Raw genomic sequence first — 26963 nt, forward strand, 5'->3', positions numbered from 1 at the left:
GTCCAAGCTAAGGCATCCACCTTTTTTTAGGGGCCTGCTAGTACTAGCGTCCCAAATCTCAATGGGGACATCTAGGCAGCACAGTGCGGTGCTGAGCAGAGATGTCTGGTCTTAGTTATGAATGTGCTGGCTTGCACACCTGAGTCTCTATACGGTGCAGAGATGGCAAAGCAGGCCTGGAGCCAGAGGCAGTATTCCCATGTTAGCATGGCACCGGGTCTGGGCTAATAGGTTGAAAACCAAGAGGAGGCAAATAGGAACAGGGCATTTGGTTGAAAACCAAGAGAAGGCAAATAGGAACAGCCTTTCTGACAGGCTGACATGCCAGGGAAGGGTCCCTGAAGATGGGCTTGAAGGCTTGTGTGCTGAGGGAGCGGGCTCTAGCACTTGATCTGAGCCCTGGCAGGGCTGCTGCCAGCATCCATGCAGCCTGGCCATCTCATTCCTCTGATGCCACTATTTATAGCAGTGCTCGCTGAGATGTCTGTCACTGGAGCCCGAAATGGTTCTGCCGTGGGAGGCTGGACTCAGTCGGCCCTGCTGGAGGGAGCCACTGAAGAAGGAGGCAAGTGCAAAATGGCTCTTGGTGCAGCTGATGCAGGAAATTGCTTTCTCCTTTGCCAAGAGCCAGCTCAGAGCTGGGTCCGTTCCAAGCAGGATTCATTACCGTTGTACAATTCCCTGCCCCAACTCTCAATGGGGAGAGAGCTAATGGACGGAAGAAACACACAGGTCTTCTACCTAGCTTGCTCTCACCCTTGGGGCTTGCAAAATTTGGCCCAGTTTGGTCACAAGCAATCAGTATAGGTGACCTCATGCTAATCTACCTGGCGAGGATAGATCATGGAGGAGAGATGATATAACCCTTTAGTTACTGGGCTAAAGCAAAGCACATGGCAAAGTATGGCTAGTATTTCTGTCCCTGTGCCCTGTTTTGATTCAGGGCACTGCTATTAAGCAGGGCACCCTGCCTGATGTTGCATCACCAGTGTGGGCTGCTCTTTACAGGCTTAGAGACGGGAGACTGTACAGCAGTGAATGAACTTGTGTCACAGGGCATCATAAAGCCAGGGAGTGCAGGTGTCCGCAGAGGAAGATGCCTGATTAAGGTAACTGGTGGCCCTCGATTTGGGCCTGCAGTGTGGCAAGTGTCTGGCTAAGCCGCCCTGCCTTAAGAGCAGTCAGAGAGAGCCACTTTTTCAAAGTAAGAGGAAGGGAGTGTACAGACAAGCATGTGTCTGAAAGAAGGGTAATAAATAAGACGAATAGCAATAGATGAGATGAATAGAAAACTCCTTTTAGGCAGGGGGCTTCTCCGTGCTTTGGACAGAGATGCGTGATATACTCGTGCCCAGACCTCTGAAGATCTCCGACCTGACGCAGAGCAAGCCTGCCTGATTCCTGGCAAGTGACAGGACGTTTCCTTTAAAATCATGGATGTGGGGCTGTCACCTGAAACCCATTGAGTCATCAGGGCAAAGAGTTTTCTGCACCCTGGAGTTGCATGACTACTCCAGTGAAAGGTGTCCTCCTGGGGCGTGAGCTGCACTTAATATCATTGTGCTGGCCCGGCTCTGTCAGTTAGGCGTATAAGAAAAATCACCTTTGATCAGCATAGCCACACTGGCTTAGACTCTAATGTCGTGGCAGGCATCCCTGCAAAAAATCACCTGGCAGGGATAGCTTATTTTTTTGGTTTAATCTGTAACAGCAGAACCATTGCCAGTTGCTGTGTCTCTGCTCTGGAGGGGTTTCCGCATCTCTATCAGCAGATCCTTTCAAGTAGAAGAAAAGCTGGTGCCAGGCTTCAGTCCAGGATTTATAGCTTTCTTCCGAATCCCCAGCATTTCTTAATGGATGGTTTCTTTTGATCCTTGTGCTGATGGGAGTCAGGAAATTATTCCAGTGGCCACTCGGGAGCGCACATGAGCCTTGAGATTGGTACAAAAAAGCACCCTGACTTAACAGTCTAACTGGAAATAAGCTTTGACTTCAAAAAGGGAACTGCAAAAGTACTGAGAACAATCCTGCCTGGCAGGGATGCTTCCCTTCTCCCTTCCCCGCCTTTCTTCTAGCTGCTCTCCCGACCCTCTCTTCTTGAGCACCGTCCTACACCACAGCAGCAAAAGGATCTGCAGTTGCCCAAATAAATGGGGAATTTATTTCCACTCCCTTTGTGATTGCTTACCGTAAGTTTTCCAGGCAATGAACTCCCTGGCAGGGCTGTTCGTGGAAGCAGTGCATTAAGTGTGAAGGTTAGAGGATATTTGGGGAGACACATTCTGACTTTGAAGTGCAGATACCAGTGTCGGGGAATTAGGCCCATCCAGTCAGGGATTGGAAATGTGCTGCAGACTAGCTAGGCAGCCTTTAAAAAAAACAACTTCAGGAAGACAGCGATCAGATTATAGGTTAAGAAGCATTCAGAGAAATTGTACAGAGAAGAATTTTAAATGAAGTATAAATTAGGGGAACTGTTCAGCTGATTTCTTCCTGAGCATAAGCTGGCTATGCTGAACTATCCCACTGCTTGCTGAGAAATGAATGTGTCCGTCTAATCACACACGGACCTACGATCACCACCCGTACAGATCTACTTCACACTTACCTAAATACGATGACAAGCCTCTATTGTGGGCACTCAGCATTTCAAGCATAAGAGTTAGATGTTGTTTTCTTGCTTGGTTTTATTTTTAGTTACTGTTTTACAGCGTCCAGTCTCCTGTTGAAGATGTCCAGGGCAGGCGCCTGCACCAGCCCGCTGGGAGTCTATTCCAGAGCGGTCACTCGAACTGTAAAGAAGTTTTCCCTTATATCCAGTCTGAAACCTCCTTCTAGGAGTTTATGACTGTTGCTCCTGGTCTTCCCCTGGGGCGCTTGGTGAATAGTTGTTCGCCTAGCCCTGATGCTCTCCCCCGATATATTTGCAAGCTGCCACCAAATCCCCCCAAAGTCTTCTCTTTTCTAAGCTGAACAGTCCCGTATCTGTCAGCCTTTCCTCGTGTGGCTTGCTCTTCAGGCCTGTAATCATAGGCCTGTAGAGCGAGCCGTACGGGAAAAGGCTGAGGGTTTTGTTGTATTTATTTTTATTAGTGTGTCTGTGTTTGAGACAATAATATTTCTGTGTAATTTTATGGGCTTAAGTGGAGTCGGCTTCTTCCCACTGAACCACTTCACTCCCAGCAGAGCTCATTATAAATAGAATGACTCTTTGCAGATCGCAGCGAGTGAGCTCGTGGGGCGCTTTCATTCCACTTCCGTATATAGTTTCGCTGTGTCCAAATTCCCGTATCTAGCAAGCCGAGCTGGGTGGCTAACAGAACATTTGTGCACGTCCTCCTGAGGTTGCTGTCGGGGCTGTACCGTGAGGAAGCCACCAGGAGGCAGGGAGCCTGGCACATCTCCGCTTTGTCCCCTCCTTGCTTCTGCAGCGGGGTTTCTGCTGTCACTCAAGGAGGTGAATAGCAAGGGAGGAATGCGAGACGGAGGAGGGCGGTGGGAAAGACACAAGCTTGTTTCTTCAGTTCACACGGGCGGTTTCTCAGCCCCCGCCGTGGAGAACAGCGTCGCCCCAATACAGACCCCAAAAGCCGAGTTGCTCCGGAGCAGACCCGCTCCCAGTGGAAGAGTCCTCCCTTCTCTCCCTTGGCACCAGTGTGCCGCGCATTGGGAGATGGGGCGGCCGTGTTGGCACTGGGTGCATGCATCTGTGGGGGCACGCTGGGGGGACGCCACTGCCTCAGTGACAAGTGCCCGCATGTCTCGCGCTGGGGACAGGGCAGCCGTCTGCAATGTGGCGCGGGTAGGACGGCAGGAAGGTCACCTTCGTGTGGGCTTTTGCCTGTGGTGCCATTGCAACGGGTTGCCCCAGCCATAGGCTCTGGCATGCCGTGCTACGAAGAAGCAATGGGTTCCACTGGGCGCTGTAGAGAGACAGGGAAGCTTTGGGGTTGAGACGGGGTGGCCGTCTCGCCAGCTCGGCTCCGGCCCGTTGGGCACTGGCGATGGGGGAGTCGCTCTCCATGCTTGCGCTGGGGCCCCGTTTGGCACCGGGAACCTTTTCCTGTCTGTTTATAAATAGCCTTCATTTCCTCCGTGGCTCTGTCAGCCCAGGTGCGGCTGGGAATGATTACCAGATTTTTGCAGCGCCTCGCCGAGTGTGGGAACTGGGAGGAAAAGCTGGAGCGAGTCCCTCTTTCATCTCCCTCCTCCCCCCACGGCTGCCAAGCCTGGTTTCCCTTTGAATCCTTTAGTTTGTGCCAAATGAGGGAGAAAACACACACGCACGCGCACACGCACACACATACTCGCGCACACGCACAAGAATGCATCTAGAGATCTGGCTTCATTCAAGCTCCCGGCCCGAGCTCGGGGAGGTGGGAGGCCAGCGCCCATTAAAAAGACACGGAGAAAACAAACAGGGAAGCGGCTTGATCCCTGCGCCTCTGTTCCCACAGTGCCCGACAAAGGCCCGGCTTGCGAGGGGGCCCCCGAAAGAGCCCCCTACGGCCCGGCAGACGGGGAGGGGGGAGAGGAGTGGTGTCATGAAACCCCCCAGTGCTGAGAAGGAATGAAAGAGCGGTGGCGTCTGGGTGAAGCCAGGGCTCTGTTTCATCCTTGTGTGGGGACATTGTGCCCGGACAGACGCCCTTGTGTCGGGCCCGTCTGTCAGCACAAAGGCGACAGGGTTGCTGGCACAGACCGGGGCTGGGGGGAAAGGCTTTTCTTTGGAGTTTCGGAAAGACGGGTTTTTGACTTGCTGCCGACTTTATCCCAGCAAATTAATAATTTCCTCCTCGCGGGAACAATGTGGGCCTGTGTGCATCTCGGTGTCTCCTGCTCCCCCGCTTCGTGACACACACACACAGGGTCCTGCTCTTCTCACAGCAAACTTCCTCTGTGCCTCTCCTTCAGCTGGGTCTCCAGCTGCACACAACTGTCCAGCTCAGCCCAGCTGTGATGGCTGCCACCTCTGGAGAGTCCCGGAGGGGAGAGGATTGGAGCGGATGATGCATGGGGCAGAGAGGGGCCAGGATGGCCATTTGAGCAGTTGAGAGGGGTCATGCGAGTCCAGGAAGGAGACTTCAGGTCGGGAGTGGTCTGGCCGAGGTCTCCGTTCAGCACTAAAGCTAACTGATGGGCAAACACAGATGCCCGGTGCGTACATGGGCCACACACTACTGCATGCTGGTATAGACAATTGTGTGCAAGCCTGTGAGCCCATGCAGGTTGCTTGCCAATGCAAACCTTCATATCATTACATAGCTGCACACATGGTCATGTAGATGTGTTACATGCTTTAAACACTCGGGCACCCCCAGGCTTGCACACTCACCTGTGCAGATCCTTGTGCACTTGCACACATGTACATGCAAGCATACACTGAGTTTAGATACACACGCATGTCCTTGCAGCCGCTTTCAGATGTGCATGCACCTATGTAGGGGCTGATGCCCAATCCCACGCCACCCTGCACACGCCGTCACCCGGTCATGAGCCCACACTTGGAGGTCTCTGTGTGCCCGCAGGGTCTCAGCTCCCTCCCAAGAGGACATGCCAAGCCGGGGCTCTCATGGGAAGTCCATTCCTCTGACAGCATTGTATTTGTTCCATATGTATACACCGGGGTGGTGCCACAGGTGGGCAATTGTTCCAGCTGACAGCCTGAAATGCAAAGAAACAAGATTTAACTTCCTGCTATTCAACTCAAGAAAGTAGCCATTTATCACCAGCTACTGGTCGCTGGCAGAAAAGAGACCCACCCGTCAAGCTTCACTCCTGATAAACTCTCCTTTGGAGCCGGAACGATAGAGCTGGTTACAGCACTGAGGTCCCGGCGGGACACTGCTAGAAGGAAGCTCACAGCACTGATGTGCAAATTCACCCAGCTGCAGCTGCTGTTGGTTTGGGAGGTAATGTGTGCAGAGGTGTGTGCTGTGTTCGAGTACGTGGCTGCCTGGCCTGGCACGCTTGGAGGGCAGACCGGTCCTTGCTCATCTGTGATCTTTCCAAAGCATGAAACCATCCTGCTCAGAGCAGCCACAAGCCTCCCAGCCTTGAAAGCATCCGCATCGTGCGGGGGTGGGAGGCAGCCTCTTTGGAGACGGGCAGAATTGTTCACAAAGCCCTGCACACCGAAGCTTCGTGGGGTCACAGCTCTCCCTCAGGACCCGGGCGCAGGACATTACAGCCGGGTCAGAGGAACTGTCTCGCATCAAACAAGAGCAGGCTCGAGTCTCTGCCCTAACCCCAGCCCGACCCCTGACCCCCGGGCCTCTTTGGCAAAGGGGCCGTGTCTATGGAAACCCTCTCCTTGGGCAAACCCGGCGTGTTGCTGGGAGTAAGTGTGGGTCCGCACGCCCATCCGTCCCCTGCTCCATCTCTGGGCTGCATCAGCCAAGCTTGCCTCTTCCACCCAGCCTCGGTGCCTTTGGGAGCGGCTCGTTTGGGCTGCTAGCTGCTACTTTGGCTTGCGTTATTAAAGGTTTACTGCAGTGTCCTGGAAGGAGGGAAGGGGCTGTTTGAAAGCATGTGGTCATGGCAGGGATCTGGCTATCCGGGCAATGCGTCAGCTCCATCTCCACGTCCTAATCGCAGCCTGGCTGCAAACGAGGAGCAAAGGAGCACCAGAGCTGTGCAGGGGGCTGTGGCCAGGGAGCCTCCCTTCCCCCAGCCCTGCTTGTCCAGTCCCACAGCTGTTTCCTAGAGTTTCCAAATTTTTGCCCTTTGAAATCACTCCATGTTGGTCCCACAACAAACACAGCTGAGGCTCCTCATTAAGTGTAAGAGAAGCTGGTGTTTTCAGGCTGCTGGGGGGGAGGAGGCTGCCGGGGGGTGGCGGTGAGAGGCCGTCTGGAAAATATTAATTGGAAGTGGGGGGTGGACGCTGCCATCTCCTTCCTTGCTGGCCAGGCCGCGGGTGTCACGGGGGAAAGCCGCGGGGACGTCAGGCAGCAGGGACGTGCTGCTGGGGATGCAAAGGAATGCGAGTCCCTGTCACTTGGACTGATTTCTCCCCCACAGCTGTCTCTGATAACCAAACCTGTTCCCGCCTCTCCCCGCCCTGGCTTTGCGCCCAAGGGAAGGCTGTTCCTGTCGGCCTCGCGGAAACTTCGCAGCCTGCTCTCCCAGCCCACACCAGAAGACAAACTCCCAGCTTTACCGGGTCCCTGCCATAGCTGCCTTGCTCGGGACCCCTCAAACCACCTCTGCCCCCTTTTCCTTCTCTTAATCTCATCTCTCGGAGCCCCAGCCAATCCATTGGGTAGCGGTCCTGAGCCGGCGGCTCCTCTTCCTGCAAAAATGAGGTTTATTTCTTACCTATGGGGACTCTTTACCATCTTCTACCATCTGTACTTTCCCCAGAGCCTGGCTCCAAAAAATGACTGGACATGCACTATTCTGGGGCCATCTGACCTCAGCAGTCTTTCCTGCCCTGAGCAGCGGGGCTGGACCTGATGATGTCTGGGGTTGCTTCCAGCCCTCAGCTTCTGTGACTCTATGACTTTGGTCCCGAAAGCTTGCAGAAAAGGACAGTTGTCTTGCGATTTCCCAGGTGGTCTAATAAAAGGGATCACTTTGGAGCCAAGAGTCCTGGTTTCTTTGCACATCCCCTTCCTGCCCGCGCTCAGGTGCTGTGATGACTTTACAATACTGAACACGTTCATTCAGCGCCTCTGCGCCGATGAAGTTTCTTTTAAAGCAGGGACGGGCAATTATTTCAGGCGGAGGGCCGCTTACTGAGTTTTGGCAAGCCCTCAAGGGCTACATGACAGGCAGCTGGGGCAGATAAATATTAATTTTCTAAATTTTTTAGGGGTCCCACGGGCCAGATAGAATGGCCTGGTGGGCTGCATCTGGCCCCCGGGCAGCAATTTTGCCCACCCCTGTTTTATAGGGGTCCTTTCATGCTACCTTTCAGCTCATTCACTGCTCTGAATCCTCTTCATTTCCCAACGGTGGTACCCTGCTCCTGGGATTTTCCTCCACGCTGGCTGCAGCTATCAAATGTGCTCCATACAAATACATTCTCTCTCTCTTTCTCTCATGCTGGATTCTTCTGCAAGTGCTGCAGCAGCAAAATCACCCTTATAAATGGCAGGAACCATACTGGTTAGTATTGACCCCAGCACAATGCGTGACGAGTCTTACTTCGTTGTCTGGGACCAGGAATGTATAACACTGTGGGCAAGAAGCTAAAAAATGGCAAGTGATTTGGAGAATGCGACCTGAAATGCCTCAAAGAGCCTTATGAGAAAGCATGGGATGCTCATCCTCTGGCCCTTTTGAAGTATCCCAAGTCGGACCCCCTAGATGACTTTGGGAAATGTTTGGCTGGTAGCAGTGTCGTTGGGAGGATGTGGTCAGTGAGCTCCCCACGGCTTGTGTATTCCTTCGGTAAATACACATTTACACAAGTTTTCCAGTGCCATTCAGCCACCAGCGAGGTGGCTAGATTTCAGATGGCAGCAGCAACATTTTTTTTTATTTTTTATGACAAAGTAATTAACCAAATGAAGCCCTTTTTAAAAGCCACTAATTAAAAACAGTCCCTCCCTCTTAGTTTTCCTTTTAAGCTCTGTTGCTGTTTGCTAATTTGCTTTACAAAAGTGTACCTTGTTGTGGCTTCAGAAGAAAAGAAAGCTTGAAGTGGTGGGAGAAGAAAGGCTGGGGGTGCATGGGCGGGGGGCTCTTCTGTTGATGCTTTTGCTTGCATTTATTCTTGCCTACTCGCCAGATCTATATGCGCACATTTAACAAGCGGTGAAACCCTCTGCCGCCCTGTTCTCACACAGCTTATGAGAAGGGGCCTGTCAGGGGAAGGGAAGTGGCCCTGGGCGCTGGCTGCGAGGGGCAAGCATTATCTCCCAAGGCTGGATTCCTCCGTTCTGGGCAGTGATAACACAGCCTTTCAAACAGCCTCGGCGCTCAAGGAGGCGAAGCAGCCTGACAGGTGCGGCTTGGCTTTGCTTTGCTTTCTGCTGATCTGCTCTTCCCCGTCTATGCCACGGCCTTTCCCAGTATTGCTAGCAGGGGACCTGTGCTTAGGAGCCAGACCCTGTCATGGGGGGGCACAGATAGCCGTGCTGCAAGGATCATTTCAGTTGTGCGCTGTGCAGATAGAGGTCTTGCTGAGATTTCATAGATTTCATAGACACGAGGGCTGGGAGGGACCTCGGGAGATCCTCGGGTCCAGCCCCACTACCCCAAGGGCAGGAGTGTCTGCCGTGGGAAGGAAGGGTGGGGGGTGTTTTCTCCCCCCTCTGTTACCAGCAGCTTCCTGCACCTTCTCCGCACTGCTGGAGATGTGGGGACTAGGAGAGTTTTAAACACTTTAGCATCAATGCTCTGGATCTGCATCTTGGGGGTGGGGAAAAAAAATAAATCTCTCCCTGGCTGTCTTCCAACTTGACAAAACACAGAGGCTCTCTCTTGTCTGTGTGTGAAACGCACACCCAAAATGTTTTCCTGAAAGAGCATGTTTCTCCCAACTGGGATACAGCTCTTTGCTAATCCACAGAGCAGAGCCCAGGGTGCTGCAGCTTGTTTCAGGATCCCTGCACGGCGTCTGCTCTCGGACTTCCAGCAGTCGATCCAGCGGCCCGCGATGAGCCCGGAGATAATGTTGACTGAAGATGTGTGGACATGGTATTCCAGACCCGTACAGGGTTAGGTTGGAGGTGTCAGCTCACCAGAAGGTGACAGACAGGCTCTGCCTGCCACCTCCTTATTTCCACTGGCCTTGCCCTCACTCCCACATTCCAGCTGCTGCAGCTTTCCACAGCTGGCAGCGCCCTGGGGACATTTCCCAGAGCCGAGCTGGCAGGGAGGGGGAAAGGCAGGCAAGTGTGTGTGTGTGTGTGTGTGTGTGTGTGTGTGTGTGTGTGTGTGTGTGTGTGTGTGTGTGTAAAAACCCCCAGGCACATTTACCCACAGAACCAGGAGGACACAAGCATCTGCTCCCTGGCAGGGTTTTGGCTTTATCCGGAGGGCTCCTTCAATGGCTACATCGTCTTAGCTTATTCATTCCTTGCTCTCTTGGCCGGGGAAATGGGCCTGCCCATTACAGTCAGCTGTGATTCATTTGTGGGTTTTATGGTGAGGACCCCATCCCCTGGAAATGACACCTTTCACCTAAGTCAGGGGTGGGCAAAATGCGGCCCGTGGGCTGGATGCAGCCCGCCAGACCATTGTATCTGGACTGGGCCCCTAAAAAATTTAGAAAATTAATATTTATCTGCCCCGACTGCCTGTTATGTGGCCCTCGATGGCTTGCCAAAACTCAGTAAGCAGCCCTCCACTTGAAATAATTGCCCACCCCTGAACCAGAGCTGTTGGCTGGCAATGACTGTCATTACCCACCTCGTCTGGATCTGAACTAATCTCATAGCAGTGGACAAGTCTGTATGTCATTGTTAGTCCCCTGAAGCTGTGGGTTTTTAAAGAGGAATTCTACTATAGGTTTCTCCCTGCCTTTCCGGACATCTTTATCGAGGCCAGGATTCAGCAAATAAAACCAGAAGTCTGATTACTTTGCCATGATGGTAGCTGGTGAGACATACCCATACTAACTTTAAACCAGCTGGCTTGGGAGCAGTCTACCTGTGCCTAACCTCCTAGCACAGGCTTAACCTCCAAATCATTCCTGAGCCTCTCAACAGGTTTTGCACCGAGTCCTGTGCAACTGCAGCCAGCAGTCCCTGAGCTAGCTGGGCTATATGCCATGGTCATTTCTAAGTAGATATATCCTAGGTTTTCTTCTGAGGTTCTGGCTCCTCCACACAGTTATGGGGGATAGAGTTGGGAAAGTACAATGCAGGAAGAAGGATACGGGCCGAACAGACCCTGTGCTCATACGAGGATAATTAGCTGATGTAAAAAAGGAGAAGATAGACAATATAAATCTGAAACCAGAGGAACTTCATCCAATTCTGCGTAGAATTACACCTGAAAGAATCAGGTATCCAGGTTGTAGCCGTAGAGGAAAAAGCAATCAGGACTCAATGTAGAGGTGATATCTTTTATTAGACCACCAAGATTTTTGGAGCAAAAATTCTTTATTTGCAAGCTTTTGCACACAAGCACCCTTCATCAGGCATTGGAGAAAAGATTGTAAAAGTTCTCCTGGGTAGAAATGAAAATTCATATTTCATAGGATTTCACAGAGGAACATAGGCCGCAGAAGGGGCTGGGCCACCAACCATGGCCCGACCAACTTTTAGCACTTTAATTGATATAACCCACAAATGCACAATTGTCATTCCAGTTCAAACTGTATAACTATTTTTTTAACTGCGTAGCTAGCTAAATTAATGTGCTAAAAGTTGGTCAGGCCATGGCCTGGGTGGCCCACCCTGTTCGGCAGCCTATGCAGAGGAGTCAATAGATGGAAAACTCCTTTGGGCAGCCAGTTCATAGCTGGTATGGAGTATGGTATGGTATGATACTTGAAAAAATGAAAGCTCCACTAATAGTTATACCAGTATGTGTCGTCTGCCTGCAGCTTATCCTGGGATAAATGGTTGTTCAAGGTAAATGGACTATTACTGGCATCATCCGCTACTTCATGGCAAAGTGTGGTCGCGATGCCTATTGTATGCAGCTGCCCATGGAGAGCTGCCCCAGGAATCAGCGTAGTTTATATCAGTGTACAACACTGGTTCAGATGGTACCAATGACAGCCATGTCATCTGTCCAGGCCCTAGGACAGTGCTGGGTACAATAGCAACACTTGAAGTAGAGAGCTTGTAAGAAGTGTTGCATGAGATTGAAGAGCACTTCGGAAGGAGGAGGTCCTCAAAAGGCTGTGGGGTAGCTGCTCCGCTATTTGGACACAGCATTATGTGAATGGGGATCTGCCTGGTGACAGGAACAAGGAAGGAAATGGCCCTGGGGACTGAGGTTTTCATCTGGCAGGCTGCTGGGAGCTGTGGCTACTTCCCGTTTCGGTCAGTGCATTGAGTCCCGTTTGATATCTTCGTGTCCTGAGAGCTGTGTAATTACAAAGCCCCTGTCAGCCTGCCAGGGCAGCTCTGCTCAGCTGCAATCTATAATCCTCCTTCTGAACTGTGTGAAGCATCCTCTCTCAAATCCAGTCATTAGTCTTCTGTCAGACAAACTGGGAACCTCAAGAGAGATTTCTTCAGAATAACCCCACTGCAGCCAAAGCTGCGGCAGCGACAGGCCCCTATAGTTATGTCAAAATGACAATCAGCTTTGGGCAGAGGTTGGTCATGAACTTTTCATGGCTTACTGGGCCCCTGATACCATGAAAACAAAATCAAAAAAATCAACTGCTTCTGCACTACGCCTTTAGCCCACGGGCAGGGAACACTGTAAGAACCCAGATGTCTGCTCTCTGAGCCTGGATGAGAGTCTCCTGCAGCCCAGCTCCAAACAGCCCCAGAAGGGGCATCCGGATATGTGAGCTCACAGCCCATCTCCCACTTCTCTGCGTGCCATTCCTGGGTCACGTACGCGCACATTTGCACGCGCTCCCTCCCCAGACAAAATGAACGACGGCTACTCAAGCCTTTGCCTCCCTGTCACGCAGCTAATTCCCTTTAATCCTCCCCTGCAGTCTCTGCAGAAGTGACCTGCGAGTGGGCTCAGTGCTGTGCCTGTTTCTGCCGCTCTAACGTGCAGCTAATCCTGGGGTGGCTGGGATCACACTAACAATCCCCCAAGCTTGACCAGGAGCGCTTCTAAATTGCTCTCCAGGAGCACAGGCAGCAATATGGATCCGATTACAGGAGAAGTGGGCTGCCTGGCCTCTGCTCTGTTCATAATGAAGAGTAATCCTAGAAAAACATGTTGCCAATTATGCTTCAATTGAACCCAGATAGCGACGCTTAGTGAAAGCCCAAAAAGGAATGAATTTAGATGGTGAATTCCTTTCTCATGAAGAAGGAGGTCTCTCCACGGCTGGCTCACGCTCTGTTTGTGGCTGGACGGGATGAGGGCTGGTGCTGGAATAACTCCGCTCCATCCCATGGAAATAGAAAGCAGGCCTTGGGAGACATTCCTCTGGCTATGCTGGGATGACTAACTACTGGATCTCCGCGGAGAAGAGAGTAGCGGAGGTCGCTCTCAAAGTAATAACACGACGCTCATCCTAGGGATGAGGTGTGCATCGTGATTGAAAAGATATATGTATCTTATTTAGTTAGTCTGTAAAGATGCACGTCGCCCCTGCCTTCTGGCTGACTTCAGACTAAGACAAGCCGTCCAGCCAGTGGTCCCTACCATTCATTTGGACCTGGCCTCTTTCCTCCGCAACAGCAAAGCCATGCCGATTAGCTCAAAGAGATGCCACGAAGTCTCTGTGTAGCAGCAAACCTTCCCTCGCCCTCGTTTTATTGTCACCCTGCGTTAAAGGGTTTTACAAATGTCTTGTGCCTACCCATTTACTATTGCTATTATAAGCCCAACTGCAGAGGGAGGAAGAATGGATAACAGATGCATTGAGAAGGCAGGGTAGACTTGCACCTTATGCACTAACCCGAGCGAGTGTGTGTGCGTGTGCACACGTGTGTGGATCTATACGTACCTACATCTAAAGTAAGCTTCAGCTCATGAAAGCTTGTGCTAGGTATATATTGACTTTGGTTAGACTAGCAGGTACAAATCCTACCCTGTCTTCTACTTGGCTTCAGACGAACACAGCCAACTACATCTCTCATTTAGAAGCCCCATAAAAGAGCTTGTCTATAAATCCTAAGACACTATATTTAAAGTTTGGTGCCCTGTGGCCTCTCAAGTCTAGTCTCAGCCTCCTTGTTCTGCTAGATAGTGAGGAATCCCAGCTTCTCTCCATTGGAACAAAGCCCTGGTTCTTTTGCTCATTCATCAAAGCCAAGCTTTTTCCCAGGGAAGGTGTGGTTTGAAGGAATATTTGACTCCAAATTTCTTTCAAAAAGGATTAAAGGTTTACACATTCTGGCTCAAAATGACTTTTTATGTTGAAATATAAGTTAATGATGGCACTTTTTAAAAAAAGTCCAAGAAGAGACATTTCAGAAATAAAAATTGGGTTGATTTTTTTTTCCTTTCCCCTAAATGTTTGGCTCATGAAAATTTTTGAGGTTTCAGTTTTTGTATCCTTCTGTGGGAACGGAGTTTTATTTTGACCATTGCAAAAACCATCACAGAATGGAAAAACCATTTCCTACTCAGCTCTACCGAATGTTGCATTGATCAGAGGGGCAGGATACGTAAGTGGAGGGGAAATGCCCTATTTGTCGGGGGGTGGAAAGTAGCAATGTGCTGGCAGATTGTTTTGCCTGAATTGCAACTGGCTGAAAAGCAGTTTATGGACTGGAAATGTTAGAGGTCCTGGCAGAATCAGTGATCAGAGTGCAGGCCATGGAGCCAAAGATAGATGGAGAAAAGGAATTCATCACCTGGCTCCGTGATTTCTCACAGGAGAGAATAGACCATGGTTTGTCATGCGGGCTGTGTTGGCATGAGCTGTGCGCAGCTGTTTTCATCACATATGATGAGCCACTCGTGAAGAGTCTGTGCAAAGGGCACTGGAAAAGGAAAAGCTTTTGTACCCACACACTGGGGTGTATGTCTCATTGTTGGTCATGTTTTCAACCTGTATGGCAATATTTTTCTGTTATAAACCTCCTTTTCATTAGCAAACACACAGCAGCTGGTTGGGGATTGTTATAGTTGGTCAGGATCCTCAGGAGCAGAGGCTCAGACCCTCAAAGGTGTAGGTGCCTAATTCCCACTGAAATGGGTGGCATTTGGGCACCCAAGTAAAATTACTGTCACGTGCCTTTGGGCTGCACCCAGGTGTTTTCTGAGGTCACTGAATGAGCCAGAAAATGGGAAATGTGCATGGATGTTAAAATAGCCACGCTTTAAACAAACACCTTCAAATGTGGCTGCATCTAAAAGGGACTTATTTGGTAGCTGTGTTGGTCTGAGACGAAAAGAAATGCAAAAATCTAGCGCTCTTGGTTCAGAGATGAGACCTTTTAAGGCGTTGTCTCTGGACCAAGAGTTCTTGATTTTTGCATTTCTTTTTCACTGCATCTAAAACGCACCGGCAGCCCCCTGACGACGAGCAGGGTCTGGCGCTTACAACGCTGTGCAAAGGGAAACCACCGTCCCGGAGGGCAGATGCCACAGCGGCTTGGACAGGAGCTGACTTGGCCTGGTCCGTGCAGTACACCCGAGCTGACCTGCAGCTCGCTGGGGTGAAGGCCAGGACCGCCTGATCCCCCAAAGACAGCCCTGGGCATCTGCAAGCGTTCAGCTGGCCTGTGCCCTCCTTCCCCTTGGCCTCTGCCCATTGACTAATCCCAGTCAATGGCCCTTTGAAAACGCTTTCTCAAACAGTCAAGAGCAGCAGCTAAGCTGGTTTCCATCTGAATCATAAGTCGGCGCAGCGGCGCTGGAGCGCCCAGCAGACATGTGTGTGTGCGTGTGGGGCTGGATGTTGATTTTAGCCTGAAACAACTCCAGGCTTTATCAGGCCCATCTCTTTCCCACGGTTTTCTGTTGCCAGTGAGGTCACTGGTCCCTTTAAACCGCTGCTGAGACCAATCACCAGGCGGGGGTGGGCGAGGGGAGAGGGGGACAGGAGACAGTTCACACAGCCTGCTCCTTTTACAGGAAGACTTTGGGCTTGCAACCAGCCTGGGGGGAGGGATGAGAACCTGGGAAAGCCGGAGCCGCCGAGTAATCCGTCACTCCTGGGAGATGTCTCATTAACCCATTAACCAGGGAGGTTAAAGACGTGCTGAGCAGGGAGAGGGGGTGGGCAGGGAAGCAGGGGAGGCGGCGGCGGCGGCTCTGCCCAGCGCAGCGCAGCGCAGCGCAGCGCAGCGCTCGCCTCTCCCGCGGCCGGGCTCAGCCGGGAGCGCCCCAGGATGAAGCGGCTGGGCGAGGAGAGCTCGTCGGACACCGAGTCGGACGGCACCATCGATGTGGGCAGGGAGGAGGAGTACAGGTGGGCCGGGGCCGGGGCCGGGCCGGGGGAGAGGGGCCGCTCTGCCACTGCCGCGCGGGGCGCGCCTTGCCCGCGTCCCCTTGCCCCCCGCTCGCCGCACCCCAGCCCCGCGGCGACACCAGGGGATCGGCCCCCGGGGGGGTCCAGCGCCTCTGTCCGGGCTGCCGGATGCGTGCGCAGGGACCCCCAGGCTCTCCATCTGCAGAGGTCACAACCCCGAGGCCGATCCCTTTTATCAGACCCGCTAAGAAATGGCAAAAAAATATAACACCGCAACAACCACAAACAATTCTCTTTTCTCCGCAAGGTTTCAGGCTTGCGTGAGCCGGCGGAGATCTGTTTGCGGTTCCTTAGTGGGTCTGATGAAAGGGATCAGCTCAGAACCAAGGAGAATAGAGTTTTTTGCATTTCTTTTTTGGCTCGGGCCAGCACGGCTACCCAGCGCGTGCGTCCCTGAAACGACCCCAGGGCTGCATTGATGGAAGAGCAAAAATTGCCCCTAAGGGAGCGGGGTGCAGGACGGCACGGGGAGTGCCCGCTGCCAGGACTCCCCCAGGGACTTTGGGCCAGTCTGGCTCTCTGCTGTACAGGGAGCCCCGGCTGTGAGGTGTCATTTGTTCCTGCCCAAGATGATCTCGGGAGGTCCCTTCCAGCTCCTAACATCTATGAATATTTACAGCTGTGCTTCTCCCGCTGGGTGCCTCGAAGGCCTTCAGGGTGCTGCGGGCTGCCACGCCGCGTTGGCACGGTGGGGTGCGCAACCGCGACGGGCAAGATTAAACGCAGGATTTGAAACGGGGATCAAGAGCTCCCTGCCCCGCTGTGGTCTCTCTGTTCTTTGCAACAGAAGAGCTGCTCTGTTATTTTTCCGTAGGCAAAAAAAGAGTGAAAACCGAGAGTTGGCCTTCTCCGAGGGGGCCTCGAGCCTAACGAGGTTGAGAACCACTGGTTTACAGAGTGGTCGGGGGGCCTGGAGGGGGGAGAGATGTGACTACACATGTACAAAGTGTTGTCTCTCTTCATTAAATAGCCACCAGAACAATATTAGGAAGCCTGACCAGAAGAAATGCATGCATCCTAACCCTCCAAAAACTCAGCCTAATTCTCCATAAATCATTCACATTTATCAGTGCTAATGAAACCTTTTAGAAAGAAGTCGAGTCTGGCAAAGCAGGGTCTAGGATTGCAGTTCATAAATCTGCATTGCATTCAAGCAGTACGGGGGGGTCTGCTTCGCTGTGAATGGAGTTTCACTGCATTTGCCTTTGCGGTGAGTTAGTTCTGCTCGTGAGGCACAAGGCGCGCTATGCCATGTATATACATAGCACCTTGCGCTGTCCGTATTGGGCACGTGCTGTCATGCAGGTTTATAAATGATATATCGACTGTGTTTTGGATAAGCGTAATCCTGCTTCAAGCAGGGGGTAGATTCTGACCTCTGGAGGCCCCTTCCAGACCAACTTCTCTGTGAGTCTGTGAGATGCTGAGATGAATGTAGGCGTTGACACACAAATGCAGCAAATCCATATGCAGAAATCACACCTAGCAGATGCTCAAACAGCATAAAGACAACAGGGGTGTGAGACACTATTCAGTAGAAAGATGGGTTATCGTGTATAAGAAAAATATTGTGGGAACACTTGGCACGTGCCTAACAAAAATGTATTTTTAATGGACCAAGCTTGGGCTGTCTTTTGGCCTGCTGTGCAGAGGACGCTGTGCCTGTAGAAACTTTTTGAAGTGTGAAAATGCTTTGCCAAACTGAAAAATACTTCACTTTGGTAGAGTGAGCTTATCACCCTCTTCCCAGACTTGTATTTCTTGCTTGCTGTTCAAGCGCCCCGGGAGTTTTGTGCTTGGATTTTAGCATCCTCGCTCCTGATTTCCCAAGCGATGGAAATAGGCTGGCAGAGCACTGTTGTTCTGGGAACTGAGGAGCTGTGGTGGAAAGATGAACCACCTCTAGCTGCCCAGGACCATGGAAGATCATTCAAGCGGAGGGTTTGTGTAGCTGTCCTGTCAAATGTACCGCGTCCAGGAGGTTTTACTGTGTCTTCCCAGCTGGCTGCCATTACAAAGGATATCCCTCCTTTGCAATCCAAACGTGCCCACAGTGTCCTTATCCTACTCTTTTTATCACGCATTGTACAAGAGATACTCAGCACGGTGACACTAGGTTGATAGACTACGTTGCTTATACCAGAAAAACTCGATCTGACCTCTTTCTCTCATCTTTACCTGCTCTGTCTTGCTTCCTGCACTGTTACTATGGGTCTTTTGTCTCCTCCTTGGATCTCAGACACAGAAAAATGTGAAGGTCACCCTCCCTCCGTTTTTCCCATTGTAACTGTCTTTTCCTTGAGCCCCTGCATTGCAGCCTGGGACTCGCTGGTGGTGACAGAACAGTGCCCTCAAGGGATGTTCAGCAGCAGGCAGTGGTCGCCGCTGGGAAATGTTGCCTCCCATCCCACCTGCTCCCCCAGAGCTGAGTGGCACCTTTGTAGGGCTATAACACCTCTTCTTTTGGGGAATAACTGGTTTGATTAGTTTCAAAGTTTACTCTTCTGCTGTTTCCCTTAATCGAGGATACTGTCCTGCGCAACCCAGTCACTGTGGGTCTATCGCATGGCAGGAGAAACAAGCCTGCAGCTCCCAGAGGCATCCTCAGTAAAATAATTACAGCTGCCCCAGAGCAGCCCTTATAGATTCCTTGCATGATATTATTGGTTTTGAGATAAAAGCGACCTAAATTCCTACTGACTGCAGTGAGATTTGTGGGTGCCTCATCCCATTTTCATGAAGCTAGTATAAAGGAAGCAAAGTGCTGCAGGCTCGACACCAGCAGGCTTATGCAAGAGATCTGAAACCTTCATGCCTGGAGAAAGCCGATACCCCGGTTCAGGGCCTCAAAAGCTCAGATCTCTGCTTTTTCAATGCCTCAGAAGGACATTGCATATTTTGACGCCAGAGACAAGATGTGCCTGTTAGTGGAACAGACAGCCTTGTCCAGAAATCTCTCTCAATCTAATATTTTTGGAGGTTGGGGTAGGGGGAAGGCAAGACATAAATTACAGCCGAGCTCCACCTGCCCACATCCCCATTTACTTGGCTCTAAACCGGCTGGGCTTGAGATGCTCAGATTTCAAAAGACTCCATTCTTTGGAGAAAAGTGCCTGCAACAAGTGTGTGTCCAGCGTGTGTGTGAATGAGTCTCAAAGAGACAACATGTAAAAGCTACCTTCCCTTTTTTTCCCCCCCCCCTCTACTTAGCCAAGTGTCCAGGTCGGTATCTCCCACCACGACATCGCAGATACAAGCCAGGAAGAAGAGGAGAGGGGTGAGTGACCCTTGCATTACAACACCGAACAGCCATGCCCCCATGCCCCATAGTGGGGGGCCAGCTGCACCATTTTTAGTGCTCGTTACTGCATAGTCTATAGGTCAGCATAGCACCGTGCTGCGAAAGATCCCTTCTCTTCCCTGAACGACCTGTTGTCGGCAGTAAGGCTGAAGTCCATATCCCAAAGGAGACGGACCAGAACTAGGACCATAAGAGATGGGAAGGACCTCAGAGGGTGTCTAGTCTGGCCCAGGTGGACAGGACTCCTGTCTTCCATCTCCATCTCTTCAGCATTTGGCATGGGCTGCTCTGGAGACCATAGACGCCTCCAGTTTAAACTGGATCGCTCTGGGAATCTGTTTTCCTTCCAGCAGCCTCCCTGGTCTCTCTATTGTGCTCCGTCCCTAGCGCGTCTCCTAGACGGTGGCTCATGAAGAGGATTTCAGAAGGCAGCACTATGGCAGGATTCCTCTGCCCCTTAACCAGGGAATCCCTCCCTCCCCGGCCATATCTGGGACTTTTAGGACCTTTTCATCCTGCCCCAGCCATCTGGTCCAGCATGATGAGGCTGCCATGCCTAGTGGAGGTATCTCCCCAGCCCTTGTTGGGCAAGGCATTGGATGTTTCTGCCCCTCAGCGTTTCTGTCTGTAACATTTGTTTCCTGCCATTAAAAGAGCCTATTTCAAGCTATAGGTATTACTGGGGATTTTAAAGCTGTGGGAACTGGGCTGGCCTACTTCATGGAGGACTGGGTGGCTTTGTCACTGGATGTGTATGTGAACACTCAAGACCTGTACAGTGGCGATGCATAGGGGGTGCATGGGGGTGCACGTGCACCCCCTGAGAGCGCCGGTGCACCCCTGATGGGCCGTGCTCCCTGCTCTGGTGACAGGTGGGGGGCAGGCAGGAGCACGGCTGGGGGAAGGGAGAGCCGTGGCTGCTTCCTGGCCAGCAAGATCGGCCGTGGTGGGGACACCCCCTCAGTTGCTGACTGGTGACTGGGGGGGGGGCACATGCCCCCCCGACTAAGGCAGCACCAGTCGTCCATGGACCTGTAGATAGGAGTGGTAGAAGGACAGGATTTAACCGTAAGGCTATTGGAGCACGTGGGGCCCAGCTTTTCTCCCCTCAATGGAATTTTCTTGCAGATCATTGAGAAGCGCCGTCGAGACCGTATCAACAGCAGCCTGTCTGAACTAAGGCGTTTAGTCCCCACGGCCTTTGAAAAGCAGGTATGCAAAGAGGATTGGATGCGATGGCATCATAACTTTGGGGAAATCCATGGGTGGCAAAGTCTCCTGATGCATCTAAGCATGTGTTAAGGCAGGGGTGGCCAACCTGAGGCATGGGCAGCCTCTCTGTGTGGCACACAGCAGATCAAGGAGAGGCAGCACAGTGGCAGGTAGGGTAGGGAGTAGAAAGCAGAGCAGATTGGGCAGGGGAAGGGGATTGGAGTGGCTCTCTGGGAGGGTACAGAGCTAATTTACAGCATGCCTGCCAAAAAGATTGGCCCCCAGTGCAGTAAGGGGTGGTATCAGACAGATAAGGGAATTATCCTAAAGCAGCGCTGCGGTCCGAAGGGGTGAGAGGCCCTTTCTTTTTACAGCCGTTCTATGCTGGGATATAACTTAATGAGCTCTCATAAGCTGAGCAGGATCTTGCTCGATTGGTATGCGGACAGGAGAATTTCCAAGGGACGCTTGTAGCGGGTGCTATAGAAAACAATGATTGCAGTAGGTAGCATTTTGCTCTCAGAGCCGTTGGAAGTCACCGTCCTAATGCTTCCATTCAGCTCAGGTTATTTAGGTCTTTTGGATGAGATGTTGTCCTGTCCATTCATGCCAGAAAGACCTCCTAAAATCTAAGTCATCTCTCTTACACATGTGATTGGTAATTTATTACATCTCCTGGTATCTGATGAATATTTAAATATTTAAAAGGCCCTTCACTTGACACAGTTCTTCCAGTAGGGGTATTTATTAATCCAAGAAACCGTGTCCAAATTGTAACATGGTTAGTTACTTTCTGCCTCTTTAAACACCTCCTATAGTTACATTTCCAGAAATGTTGGTCTTCACTTGCTGTTTTTGTAATGGTTATGTAACATCAGTGACAGCTGTGTCTCATCTCCGAGGCAGCTGCATTTCTGGAAGTGGGCATATAGAGTCTTTTAGGATTTCTTTGAGGATTAAAAGTCCTACATAAATATTTTCTTGTGATCCTTTCAGAGAATAAATGGGTGGTAAAATACAGTGGAAAAACGACGTTCAAAAATTGTCAGGGAGTCTTACAAAGGATGACTTCAACCCAAAAGCAGATAGAATGAATCGATGTGGAGATTTTCAGTTTACGTCCCATTGTCTTTTGAAGCGGATCCATTTTCCTGTCCCTCGATCTCAGCTGAAGTCTAAACTTCAGCCTGCTCTTCTGGCCCCTTTTGAACTTGGGGGAAGTTTGGGGGCCACTTGATGAAGACTCCCTCAAGTGGCTTCTTGCCTTCCAAATGCCAGACTAATGGTGTTTCTTCCTTTGTCCCTTTCTGCTTTCACTATACAGGGCTCCTCCAAATTGGAGAAGGCAGAGATCCTGCAAATGACAGTGGATCATTTAAAAATGCTTCATGCTACTGGAGGAACAGGTGAGAACTTCTGTAAGCTTGTGGAGTGAGAGTGAAGTCCTGGAGCCCCTTGAAGGTTAATGACCAGGCTCCCATGGCCTGTGTAATAGGAGACATTCACCTGTCCCACCACTACAGAGGGCAACAATTCATTGTTGCAGCTTATTTGTCCCAGAAAGCATTAAAACTAATGTTCCAGAAAATGGTTTGCAGTTTTTTTCCTTCTAAAAGGAAATGGCTCTCCCATGGGGAGGCTTCAGCCTTCCTGCGCTACTGGGGTTTTTTCTTGAATCCTACAGATGGGTCAGTGTCTCACATTTTGTGCCTTGGCAGGCTGAGGTATGGCATATGGTATGTCCTGTGTAACCGCCGACAAGACAGCCAGCTCCCAGAACAGTGACAGCATTGCTATTGCCCCGGCAATGTACCGCTGCGATCTGCCCAGTCAAGAGTACACAGTTAGTCATGCTCACAAATGGACTTTGCTTCCAAAAAAAGTATATTAACGTCCGTACCTCCCCCCAGGATACGTTTCCTGCACAGGCTGAATTCTAGTTAGTGACTCCGCATACAAACATGACCTTTTTTTTCATCTCATGGTTTGTAAAACATAAGGGGGATACACGCCCTACTCAAAACTTCAAAACCAGCAAAAGTCCCATTTCACTGTACTGTGGCAAGGTTCCCAGTTCCAACAAAGTACTCCTCTGACTCCATGAGAGCCCAAACTGGTTTTGCTCGTAGATCGCACCAAAGTCTGGACTTGAGCAGAGGTATAACTTGGGCTTGGAGCATCATTTATTTGGCTAAGATAGCTCTGCAAATGCTGAGCCATGCAGTCAGCTGGTTTTCCAGAATATTAAGCAGTGTGGGATTTTGCTGTTCTGGTTGAGTTCTCTGCTTTATTGCCTCCCCTCTCTAGAGGAGGGAAATAGAGGCCCAAGGAATAAGTGGCAGCTTTAATTTGTCTCACTGGTCTTCGCCCAAGCCCATGCCTTCTGACCCTCTGTGTCCAGTAGTTTTGGTTCTGAGCTGTCTTGTGTCCTCTAGGCTGACTTCTGCTTAAATAAAGCATGAATAACAGTCAAACAGTGGTCCTTAAACTCATGCAGAGACCACCAATCTTTCCATGCAACCTTCATCTTGCTAGACCCTCGGACGGTTCGCCCTTCCACAGGGACAGCCGTGGAGTAGAGGCCAAAATATCCATTTTGTTCTGCATGTTGGTCCCTGGTGGCATAAGGCTAAATACAAATTGCATTAAAAAGGATAGGGAAATCAGAGAGCAGATCAGAATTAATGCCCAGCGGGGGGTGTTTTTTCCCCTTACAGGGTTCTTAGATGCCCGAGCCCTGGCGGTGGATTACAGAAGTATCGGCTTCCGCGAATGCCTCACTGAAGTTGTCAGGTACCTGGGTATCCTTGAGGGACAAAATGCCACTGATCCAATCCGACTGCGACTGCTGTCCCACCTGAATAATTATGTTGCTGAAATGGAGCCTTCGCCTGTGGCTGCTTCCTTTCTGCCCTTTCAGCTGTGGCCATGGTCCTTTCTTCACACGTCCATGGTGCCTGCAAACCGGGTGCCAATACCAAGAAGGGAGGCTGCCCCTGGTCCAGCTGTTTTGACTGCTTCTGCCCTGGCTTATCCAAGCGCTGCTATGAGACCAGCTCCCGTTCGCCGAATCCCTAGTGACATCGCGCCAACCCGCCGAAGCTTCCTGTCCAACAGGATAGCCTCTTCGTCCCAGAGGGTTAGACACGCAGTAGTGCCAGCCACCCCCGGTGCCATGTCTGGTGTGCCATCGCCACCCGGTGCCTCGAGAGAGACAACATCCCGGACCACGCAGATAGCAACGTTCCTGCTCTCCCCCGCGGCAGCTGGCATTCCCATACCACCAGCTTACACAGCTCCTCCAGCGCTGAGTGCTTCTGTCCAGGGCCCAGGAAGCAGAGCGGGAGCGTCCAGACTCTGCCGCTCTTGGGCCACTGAAATTGGAGCTTTCTGATCCTCCTTCTGTTAGGAGACAAATAGCCTCAGCTACCACTGCTTGGACTTTTAAGAGCCAGCCCAGCTGAACAGGCATCTTTCCTGCTTTGCAGAAATAAGGGCTCCTTGAACATCCTCCCATCTCATTCCTGACACCATCGTCCCTCCCTCCACTTTTTTCCCACTCTTACATTTCGGATGTGCAGCCATTCTGTTGGACCGAATGAATTTGCGGACAGCTCCATCGTATGCACTACTGGTTATTATGGCTGAGGTTTATAGAGATTCTCATTCAGGCCTTGCCTTTTCTCCAGCAGAGGCCCTCAGTGGAAATGAATGCTGCAGTCTGGAAAATATAATGCAGCCTTGGAACTGATTCCTATATTTTTGGAGACTCGAAACTCCCGAGCAGTGACCTGTTCTGATGCTGATTTCCTGGGTTTCTTCTCCCTATGTTCCCACCATGGTTTTTGACCTAAGTAAGGAGAGAAGCGTAAGAAAGTAGCAGTGATGAGCCTCTCTTCTTGTGACCTAAACTGACTTTGGAGAACTGCATCCACCCCCTTGTAGGATTGCCATCAGCAGTCACAACCATTTGAAGATACCTTTCCCATTTGCTAATTCCCCCTCTTTTCCTCCGTAAGAATGCAGAGTTTGGCCCTGCTCATCATAAGCTCATTCCAAATGCATTCCCCCCACCCCATGGAGTTGGATAAAAGCATGACAGAGTCGCTGTCCCATGTCTCCGAGTTGAAATACCACAATCCCTGTGATGCACCTCCGTTGCATGGGCTTATTCCAGCACAGGACGTCTTACTATTGGACACATTCAAGAGCTGGTGCATCCCCACTATCATGTACAGCCCACCTTTGCCTTCACCCAGCACTTCCCCAAGCTAGGACCTTTTCCAGCGTCATCCATGTACCATTTTCATATCAAAATGGATCTGGTGCTGCGAATGGATTGATTTCAGGAGGTTAATGTTAGATACTACAGTGCAACATTTCCCAGCTAGGTACTGTATGGGGCTTCCAAGCAAAGAACGCAGATCTGAAGGAGAGAGGCGCCGGCTCTCCAGAGTGAGAATACAACAGATCTTGCTCGGGATGAATAGAAGAGGGCAGATTTTCAGTGACACCTGTCGGGGAAGGATGATGGAGGCAAAAAGATGCCTTTTCTTCCCCCCTTCCTCCCCCCTTTAGCAACATGAAAAGCTGTTACCACAAAGGGAGGAGGAGGAGACCAGTTATATACCAGTTTCTTAGTAGCAGGCCCTTTTACTGTACTTTCTTTCCTGTTTTTCCAACCCATCTCCCTTTTTTTTATTCAAATGTCTTAATGCCTGCCTTATTAATCAACCCTGTCTCTGGGCCACATCCCAAACCCAGTGGTAGTCGTTCCAGCCACTTCAGTGAGCTTTAGGTCAGACCCCGTGCTCTTGTCTTCTGTATCCTGAAAGCTTTCTCTGCCCTTTTCTCTCTGTGTCCCTATATAATTGCCAGGGTTATTGCTCTCTTTGTCATTGTCTGTGCATTCTGTTCTAGTTGCTGTTCTCAGGCTGTTCTGTTCCGCTTCCAACTCTTCTTATGTGTAGGGGTGTTTAGAGGCAGTATGCACCAGTAGTTAGGGGCCTGGACTTGGCTTCAGCGGGCACTGTGCTCTCTCCCCAGCTCAGCCTGTTGTGACTTGGCCTGAGTCGCATCACTTCTTTGTGCCTCTGTTTCCCCCTCTCTAAAACAGAGATAATAAATAGTGCATTCATCTTTTTTGTAAAGAGCTTTGATATCCACAGGTGCAAAACCCTCTGGAAGAGCGAGGTGCTCTCACATCCTGCTGAGATCAGACAAGAAAGGGCCCTTGCCAGAAGCGGCCCCGAATGAGTGCAGGAAGCAGAAGCAGTGGGAGTGGCCGTGGTGACCAGATGGCCCTAGACGCATTAAAACCAGGACCTCAGTTCCTACAGGATGTGTTGGGATCCTGGCGCTTGCCTTCCCAACAAGATGTCTGTCACGCAGCCACAAGTGATAGCTTCTGACAGCCGTACCCTTCTGCATACCAAGTGAAAAGTGGGGAGAGAGGGTCCTATTATATCCTGGAAGTGGAGGCAACCAGATGCACCTGAAAACAAAAGAGGAACCTTCTTCCCTGAGACGGCTTGTCTCTGAATGTGAGCAGAGGCCGGTAGTGATAGGGGCTCATTTCAAGGCAGCTTCATCACATCCCTGGGAGCCTAATGTGGTCAGCAGGTACGAACACAGAAAGAGGAGCAGAAAAATAAGGACAAGGAGAATAGGCAGGAAGGTCTTATGAATGGACTGCACGCTTCCCTTCCCAAAGATCGAACAACTGGTTGGTTGCATACTGCCCAAGTGGCTTATTGATAGAGGCGTGTGCCTGCCCTGTGTGCATTACAGGTGTGTGTCAGATTTTGCAGGGATGTGAACGGTGCCCAATTCTTTTGATGAAAGACACTGAACTTAATACAAATGAGTGTCTTGGGTCCACGCCCTCACTGGTTTCCTGATGTGGCAGAGCCCAGCAGGGATGAGAGATTCCTGTCTGATAACGTCAGAGAAGGTCCCCGGGGACTGAGCGCTGCCGGAGCTAGGTTGCACGTTAGAGCTTGCCACGAGTAAGTAGCCTTGCCTCACTTTGCACTGTGCAGAGCTGTTAGATTCGCAAGCTGTCAGACACCCAGCAAAGGTGTAAAATAAAGCCTTTCAAACCCATGTTGTGGTTGTGAAGTGCGCTGTTGTGTCCCAGCTAACTTTTTAACTAGTGGTGTGCACACGTAGCCAGAGCAGGTTTTGCTGGAGAAGCCCGATCCAATCTGCCTACGGCACCTTCAATTTTGAACCTGGCAGGCTTTTGTTTCCAAAAAAAAAGGCTTGCGAGTGTATAAGGTGACCGCGGCTAGCATATGTACTGGTCTTTTGTGTTTGTTACCACACACGGGGATCCCAAGTTTTCTACCCCATAACCCTCCTCACCAGTCAAAACAAGTCAAAGGAATGATTAACAAGGCTTTTCTGAAGTCAAGCAGCCATTGC

The 26963-nt window shown here is 51.0% G+C and overlaps 1 protein-coding gene across 1 annotated transcript; it reads left to right on the plus strand.

Annotated features, from left to right (window-relative positions):
* The first annotated feature begins 15621 nt into the window (after positions 1-15621).
* Positions 15622-26642, plus strand: HEYL (hes related family bHLH transcription factor with YRPW motif like). The gene is made up of 5 exons (XM_006267963.4): positions 15622-15964; positions 19235-19301; positions 20454-20537; positions 21862-21943; positions 23255-26642. The coding sequence occupies exons 1-5, from the start codon at positions 15885-15887 to the stop codon at positions 23929-23931; spliced, it is 990 nt and encodes a 329-aa protein (XP_006268025.1). The 5' UTR covers positions 15622-15884; the 3' UTR covers positions 23932-26642.
* The last annotated feature ends 321 nt before the right edge of the window (positions 26643-26963 follow it).

This window comes from Alligator mississippiensis, chromosome 6 (assembly GCF_030867095.1).
Source record: "Alligator mississippiensis isolate rAllMis1 chromosome 6, rAllMis1, whole genome shotgun sequence".
Lineage (NCBI taxonomy): Eukaryota > Metazoa > Chordata > Crocodylia > Alligatoridae > Alligator > Alligator mississippiensis.